An 8,507-nucleotide genomic window follows, 5' to 3' on the forward strand; every position below is an offset into this window, starting at 1 on the left:
GGTGCACGTTAGGGAACCTCGTAACGGGAACCTAGTACACTGGTATACTTGTGGTTCATGTGAAGTGAAATTCAGCCCGCATCCTGTATTTATGCGCGCTACAACTAAGCTTCTTATGCTGACAGGGTGTTTTAACCTTGATCAAAAGACATGGGTGCTGGTATATATCGCGCCAATTGAAATTCGACCGGTGTGGCCGGCATTCATGCCCGCATTCGCGTGCGCCCGAATTGAAGGTCCTTCTTAATTACCTATCATGTGAAGCACGCAAAAACTTTTCATCCCACATTATTATTATGGTTAGTCTCTACAAAGAACTTAGCTGCTGCAGAGCACAATTACTCATATTACTAACTGCAGCCGTTCTTACTCCATATTTATGAACCTGAACAATCTCGCATTTACGCGAAATGTTACTGTCGCCCATAGGCGAACGTACACAGAGGACAGGGGTAGGAGGGGAAAGCCGTCTCAAATACCTGGTCTTCGCACTGTGTGCTGATCGTTAGCGCCTCAGTGGAAGCCAGTTGGGACGAGGAGGAGGGAGGGGGGGCAGCCGCGACACTTCTCCCACTTCGCCCGTCCTCCTGACGGCGAACCCTGTGCACGCCTGTTTGTGGTCTACATCAGTCGGTTGAAGGTTCAATCTAGAAGATCTGCTTTTGGTAGCAGTGTATAATCTCTCTATCCTGTGCATGAAAACGAATTTTGTTAAAAAAATTTGTGAATATTTTGTGAGTTTGTTTTGGTGTCTGTGATTATGTGATTATGACGTGTGACCCTCCTGAGTACTTGGTCAATGCTTTGCATTTTCCGACTACACCGACACCGACAAGCGCAAAAAAAAGCTTTCGGCTCAGTCAGTCTGTTTTTTTATGTCAGTCAGTCAGTCAGTCAGTCAGTCAGTCAGTCAGTCAGTCAGTCAGTCAGTCAGTCAGTCAGTCAGTCAGTCAGTCAGTCAGTCAGTCAGTAAGTCAGTTCAGTCAGTTCAGTCAGTCAGTTCAGTCAGTCAGGTCAATGCTTTGCATTTTCCGACTACACCGACACCGACAAGCGCAAAAAAAGCTTTCGGCTCAGTCAGTCTGTTTTTTTATGTCAGTCAGTCAGTCAGTCAGTCAGTCAGTCAGTCAGTCAGTCAGTCAGTCAGTCAGTCAGTCAGTCAGTCAGTCAGTCAGTCAGTTCAGTTCAGTCAGTCAGTCAGTCAGTCAGTCAGTTAGGTCAGTCAGTCAGTTCAGTCAGTTCAGTTCAGTTAGTCAGTCAGTCAGTCAGTCAGTCAATTAAACAGAGGCGGCTAAGAGTGTAGCTGTCGTCGATGTCGCTACCGCTACCATGTGTATATCTCCTAACCAGAGTAGTATGCCTTTGTTCCCAGGCCACCGGTACCTGGGTCCCGGGAATCCACAGCGCAACGGAGCTCCGGTGGACGAGGACGACGGCATAGCCAAGTCGCACGACGAAGCCTACGAGCGTGCCACGAGCCACGAGGACGTCTTTGCTGCTGATCAGGCATCTGCGGCTCTCTTCTTGAACGACTTTAGACGCTCGGGTAACTGGCACTCCGCATTAGGTGCAGTTGGTCTGGGCACGAAGAATATTGTGGAACAATACGTCTTGGGCCGTAGTCTCTATGGAATGCCAGGAGATAGACGGAAACGTGCACATAACGGGGAATCAGATACAGCAGACGCAAAGCGATACCAGCCTGACTCAACTACCGGCGACGCCCAAGGGATGTCGCAGCAGATGCACTCAGACGCCCCCACCCGTCCAGGCGGAGCAGGAGTTGGAGGTGACGGTGAAAATTCGACAGAGCTCGTTCAGCAGATTTTGCGCGTACCTCGCGACCACGGAGTGGTCACAGTCTTCCGTGACAGCAAAATACTCACCACATGGGCCTACGCAATGCTGAAGACCAATTTAGTTTATGACAGCGAGAAAACGTTTCCAGGAGTTCTGACTAGCCTGTCACGCTTGCCAGTGGACCGGCCGTATCTTTACATTCCTCACGGCACCTACCTTAACCTACCAGCTCACACAAGAGCTGTTAGCTGCTCTGTCAAGGTAACCCCTCATGGTTTACGCACGCCATGGAAGACTGGCTCTTCGGTTGTCCAACCCGTCAACTCTGACATGCTAGTTTATGGCCTTAGCTCCGTCGGACTGAACCACTACTTGGATACCGGCATGTGTCGTGTGAAGAAAGGCGAGACAAACAACCCGATGAAGCCACAGTCTTATTTACCATTTCAGGAGAAGGACCACTCGGATCTGGCTAAGAGCTACTGGGGTCTAAAGATCACACCCGGAAACGAGGATCACGATGGCGATGACGAAAAGAGCATACCTGCGTGCATGGGTGTACCACGTCACAACTTTGCTTACGACTTTATTCACATTGACAAGGCAAGTCCCCGCTTGACCAAGTTCGTAAACCAGTTTCCGTTCAAAGGTCACGTGGGCACACCTATAGTCAACTATGAGTACCAGTTTGGAAGTGACGCATGGCTAAAGATGGGTCCAACTTATAACGCGGGAAACGAGTTGCTAACTCGTACACACCTTGGCCTGCCTGCTGACGTTGTATCCTACACCACTAGCAACATGTCAAACTACGAATCGTACGAGCAAAAGCCAGATACCAACATCACCATGCGGCTTCGACCCGACGGACTTCGACCCTATGGAAAATACTTACTTCACCCGAGGTTTAAAAACGATGGCGCACTCAACTATTCAACCGAGTTTGAGTTTTGGGGTATTGGCAGTAAGCAAGTCTAACAAGGACGACCCACGCAGTACTGAAACGTTTCAAGACATTGCCGCCTTTTTTCAAATTGACACAGAACTGGTGGTTCACTCTGACGTAGACACCATAGTTGCCGACAGTGTTACTTTACCCTCGAACGTGGGGCCTTACTTGCGTCACTCCAACGAAAACATCAAAGCAAGTTACAACAGCCTCACACGTCACGGACGTCCAGTCAACCTCGCTCGCACGGAGTCCGAAGTTACCGAACACAAGGCAGAGCTGCAGAAGATTGCGCAAGCTCAAATTAATGCATCAAAAGAAGTTGCTTCAAGAACCCTACGCTCGGTGCCATTTTTCCCACAATAGATCGTTCTGTTTAATAAAAGCAAAATACAAAAGCACAACTTTTGTTTCGTTTCTTATTTACTTCACAATGCTGCGCCGTTGTCGTTGTCGTCGAAGCCTAAAAAGGGACATATTTCAATATATATATATATATATATATATATATATATATACTTTTTCTGAGTGGAACTACAACGACAACGACATACAAGGAAAATACGTGTTTAAAACGCGCCTTTGTTGTAGAAGGAAAAGAAAACTCATTTATATTCCACTGAGCGCCATGCAGGAGAACTAACTAGTTGTCGCGCAATCGTAACTAGTTCTAGACGGGTTTTTACACTAATTTTAAAGGACTTCCAAGGCCGCCGCGAGGGGTATATAAAGAGGTGTGCAGCAGCTCAGAACTCACAGTCTTCAACAGGCTGTCCACTCAGGAGGACCTCAAGCGGACACTCAAGACGCCTTCGGTAAGACTTTTTTTTTCGGTTAGCTATGCTATATTCTGAATTCTTGCATTTTTCTGCTTTTTAATAGAGACCATGGCAGAATCACGCAAACGTCAGCTTGACGATCAAGAAACAGAAGATGAGGTACCCCTATATTACCATTTGGAATTATTTTTTGGTGACGCCATCTATATTCCCAGGGACAAACTACAAAGTTTATTGGTTCGAGCGACGAGAACAGTACCTATGACATTATTGAAACCCTGGCGGCATTTGCGGAACCTGATCGAGGCGTGGGAGAAGTATCAGATCCAAACGTGTCCGAACCAGGAACAGGGGTTGGAGGAGATGGAAAAAGTTTACAACCCCCTCCACGCTGGGCACTGCCGCTACAGTCAGTTCCAAAACGAAGAAAGCTTGTGCATGATGTGTTTCCCGCTCGAGACGACCGAGAGGCTGAGACAATTTGTCACGACATTATCAGAGGATTCGAGCAAGGGCCCACCCAGTACGGAATCGCTGCCGTCGCACTCCACACACGAGGAACTACACTCCCACACGTCCACGTCTTACACGACTGCAGCTGGAGCAATGGCACATGCCGATGTGTTATCTTCGCTGGCTTCGTCAGACGACCAAATCGCTCGTCAATTTGGTCTACAAGCGCCAGTGCATGGGACCTCTACCATCTCGTCAAGTATTTCAATAGTGAGCCCCGAGTATTAGAATACATTAAAATGGGAGGAAATGATTGGGGTCGCGACGTTGGAAATGAAGTTTTGGGACAACTCGAAGGTTCTGGACACGAGCCCGGGCGAGTTTTGGAAATACTGTACCCGAAACTTCCGCATTCAGTTGCATGTGACGACGCCCATGGAGGTCAGACGAGCGGTGGAGACACTGACGAGGTACGCGCAAGAACGGGTGGAAAGTGCCGAAAACGTTCAAAAGGAGCGTCGGAAGAATCCATCTACGACTGGCTACGCGAAAACCCCGTATCGCCGTTGACAAACATTATGCGCACCCCCAAGTGGCTGGCAGACCCGGTGTTTCGGTTCATTCGCCTGGACGACAAGCGCCTCCAACGAGCTATCCAGGTGTTTAATGACGAAATGTGCTCGTACACCACCTTGGACTTTATTGAAATGTACCAGAACACCCAGCCTCTCTTTGATGCCCCACACGGTGACCTCGCTACCTTTTACATTGATGTGCCCGCGTCATTTGATGCCATGATGGAACTATTAAACTTTCAGTTTAATGGCATCCACGAGGAAGTGTCGGCCTTTGTAAACAACCTATATAGCCTGGTCGAGAAGGCGGTCCCCAAGAAAAACTGTATGGAGATTGTGTCCCCTCCGAGTGCAGGAAAAAACTTTTTTTTTTTGACCCCGTTCTTTCCTTTTACATTAACCGCGGTACGATCCGTAACTTTAACCGCTACACTAGCTTTCCACTTCAGGACACCGTGGGCCGTCGCATCCTGGTGTGGAACGAGCCAAACTGTGAGTCGTCTGCTTTTGATACTGTTAAAAAAATCTTTGGCGGTGACGTAGATTCGGTGGCGGTCAAGTACTCGGCTGATCAGACCATTTCCAGGACGCCCGTCATTGTGCTCTCAAACAACGAGGTGTTTCCAGATGACGAGGCCTTCAACCACCGCATGTGGCGCTACAAGTGGCGAGCGTGTCCTCCACTAAAGAAATACGACAAGAAGATCCACCCGATGGCCCTGGTCCTCCTGTTTGATGCTTTTGTACTGGAAGAAACATACGTCGGCACGCGCCAGCTTGATCAATAAACAGCTTTGAACCTAACATCCTGAGTACTTGGTCATTGCTTTGCATTTTCCGACTACACCGACACCGACAAGCGCAAAAAAAAGCTGTCGGCTCAGTCAGTCTGTTTTTTTATGTCAGTCAGTCAGTCAGTCATTCAGTCAGTCAGTCAGTTCAGTCAATTAAATTGACTTTAGGCACTATTCACGCTCAAACCGGCCTTCCCTATTTCATTGTGCGGCTACCGCTTCGTCTGCGTCAGAGCCAGTTACGCCATGTCTCCATGATGAGAAACTATATCAGTACTTAAAATAGTAAACCGTATCCTTAATGCATGATGCGCATGAACACTTTAGCTTGGCGTGCACAATAGCGCAATAAATGACCCAAACTTCAACACATATCCTGTTTCCCTCCTTCATACCCCCCTCCTTATTTTGTATAGCACACTTAATGGTTAGATGTGAAATAATATGCTGAAGAGAGAAGTAAACACACGAATAATACCCACATCAAGAAGCTTCTTACACGAAGAACCAGTAGCCCAAGTTTTTCGCGGCTCAGTCGTGGAGACAGCTCGTGGCCGCCTTCCGTACTATTAGTTAATGCATTATTAGTTATGCATTACCGAGGATTACTGTTGAATCACTACGTAAGACGGGCAATATACAGTAACGCAGTTGCAGTTCCTTTGAGTGAATGCGTGCAGTGGTGCGCATTTTCCCTGTATTTTTCAGCCTTCTATTTCAACAAGAAAAAGCAATTCCTTGGTTAAGCATAGTTAAACAAAGTTTGTAGAGCGACAGCTCGGTTTTGCTTGATTTGAGATCGTTCGTTGGCAGAGACTTAACCCTGTAGCATGACTCAACTTACGCAATAACGACGAGAAGTCTGCATGTTTCGAGTGCGCGCCGCGACCAGGCGGCGAACATGTTCCACTACAAGGCGAGACGCAGGCGGCTGTCGTCGCCGTCGGCGCTCTAGGCGAAAATACGCAGTGAACTTCGATGCTGCCAGTGCCTCTGGCAGTGGCGGCACAGAAGACTCGTCTTGAGCTGTGTGTTTTTTTTTTCTTTTCGCAAACAATTTGCATGATTGTTTGGATGAAGGTATTTCACCGGCCTTGACCTTGACTAAACTTCAAGGTCAAGGCCGGTGAAATTTGTTGGTTTGTACAGAGAACAGCAGAGCCGTTGCTCTACGATATCTCTAAGATATCTTAAGTTGTTTTCACGCTCTAAAATACTTTTAACGGGTGTGCCGTAAGAATATATTTTAGAAACGAAAGAAAATCAGAATTTTCTTTTACGGAAGAGCGAAATAATAGGGTACTGTCGTTCACGCCGAAGCTAACAAACAAGACATGTGTTTGAAATATAGAAAGGCATCACTTTTTTTAATATGACGCCGTCTATAAATTTCGTATCGCAAGTGTTGCTATAATCAGTACAACAGCCTTAACCGAGACGCACCTAAATACTCTTCTGACGTCCCAAGAGCAACATATTTACAATAATGTACGCAGCGAACAAAGGAAAACTACGCAAACACACAATAAATTGACGTAATTGACAGCCATGCAGGAGTGGACGTAGTACACGTTCGGACATAATTCGTGCCTCCTGAAATTATTGGATACCCGTCGTACGACATAACTATTCAGTGGTGATCCTTCAGTAACACTAAGCCGTGTGCATAGGCGTGCGCAGGGTTCTCAATTAAGGGGGGGGGGGGCGATGGCTCGCCTCAGCGCCTCCCCCTCATCCGTTGGTCAATAAGAAAAGGAAAACAAGCTTCAAAGTGGACGCAGAAATGAAAATGAAGCGATGACGTGTTTTCCTCAACGCCCTGCCTTTGGTACCTAACTTTCTTGGGGGAGTGGGGGGGGCGGGGAAAGGGTTGTAACTTGCTCCTAGATTACAACATCAATAATCGTGTAAAAAACCGGCATGTTCATAACCTTGCAGTTTAAGAAATGACGGGACAGGTACGACTGAGCAAAGGTATGGAACAGATTTGGCGCCCGCGTTCAGATGATCCGAGAGGGCGACCGCCGCCTGTGTTCCCCTTCTGCGCACGCCTATGTCAGTGTACGTCGACGTGGATCAAACCTTCCCGCACATACATCTACGGCGGCATCGCTGGCCGGGTTGCCCATGGTGGCTACTTTTCGCCAAATTGGCGAATTTGAGAGGCCCGTGGCATCCTGAAATCATGAATGGCGACATGGCGAATTTTTAACAATTTTCCACTTAGGTCTCCAAGGAAATATGCATCCTAAGCTCAATGTCTTCGCAACGAATGAGCGGCAACATTCTCTGTATTTTTCTCTGTTTTAAACTCACGAGTAGAATGTGCACATTGCGCGTCATTCGGTATGTCCGTCTCGCAACTAGTGTGTATCTCCTCAATTCATCGAGATGCAGGATGTACTGGGACGTCCCCCAGCGACATTCGTGCAAAATGTAAGTCAGCGGACTGCCTTGCAAACCACGCGGGGGCAGTGCTTGACTACAATTTTATGACTTTATGTGCTTTAGGCTTCTCTAAAGTTTCGCTTCTTGAGAGGCTAGACAACGGGTTGGCCGCGTGTTCTGACCATTTGTTCCGCCAAAGCTCCAACTGCTCTGAATAGCTTGGCGACTTATTCACTGTTGCAGTACCTCCAATTCAGCTCGTAGAGGCTATTTTGGAATAGCGAAGAGAGGCGGATACACGGCTATATGTGCAATAAAAAATATTGACCCATCTTCCACTGTTCTTTGTAAGCGTGTGCAGTGCAAACCATTGCTATATAACATTTTACAGTGTCTACCTGGTCATTAATAACGCATCGGATTAACGCGTGCAGATATAAGTGACTATAAGAAAAGGTCAGTGTCGTGCGGTGTCATATTAGTTCACACTGAAGAGGTGTAAGGCTCCCCAATGATCAGTTCCTGTACGACTTCTGTCGTGTTACCTTCAATAAACCTTTTAATACGTTTAATTCATATAAGGGTACGCAAAGCTATCTAAAACAATGCTTTCACGGTTTTCGCCCAAGCTTTACCACAAGTTTACCTTTGAAACGAGCGGGCAGACATAGAAGGATATCATGAGCGTTTTATTCATTCACCCTTGCGCCACCACGCACATCTTGCGGCATATCCCATGGTGAAGCGGGCGATACCGCTGTCATTGAGA

At 47.4% G+C, this 8,507-nt stretch overlaps 2 protein-coding genes across 2 annotated transcripts; both read left to right on the forward strand.

Annotated features, from left to right (window-relative positions):
• The first annotated feature begins 1,356 nt into the window (after window positions 1-1,356).
• LOC125758849 (uncharacterized) lies at window positions 1,357-2,778 on the forward strand. Its single transcript, XM_049416512.1, has one exon. It carries the CDS (start codon window positions 1,357-1,359, stop codon window positions 2,776-2,778), a length of 1,422 nt encoding a protein of 473 aa, XP_049272469.1.
• A 956-nt stretch (window positions 2,779-3,734) lies between these two features.
• Window positions 3,735-5,352, forward strand: LOC125758850 (uncharacterized; the record flags this gene model as incomplete). The annotated part of the gene is given in 2 exon segments (XM_049416513.1): window positions 3,735-4,919; window positions 4,922-5,352. Coding segments are annotated over 2 exon segments (1,608 nt in total), but the record flags the coding sequence as incomplete, so codon positions are not given.
• Window positions 5,353-8,507: the final 3,155 nt, after the last annotated feature.

The sequence above is a fragment of the Rhipicephalus sanguineus genome, chromosome 6, assembly GCF_013339695.2.
Source record: "Rhipicephalus sanguineus isolate Rsan-2018 chromosome 6, BIME_Rsan_1.4, whole genome shotgun sequence".
NCBI classification, from domain to species: domain Eukaryota; kingdom Metazoa; phylum Arthropoda; class Arachnida; order Ixodida; family Ixodidae; genus Rhipicephalus; species Rhipicephalus sanguineus.

Excerpts from the sequence above, each read along its gene's own strand:
- LOC125758849 (XM_049416512.1), top strand. The coding sequence starts at position 1,357 with ATGCCTTTGTTCCCAGGCCACCGGTACCTGGGTCCCGGGAATCCACAG.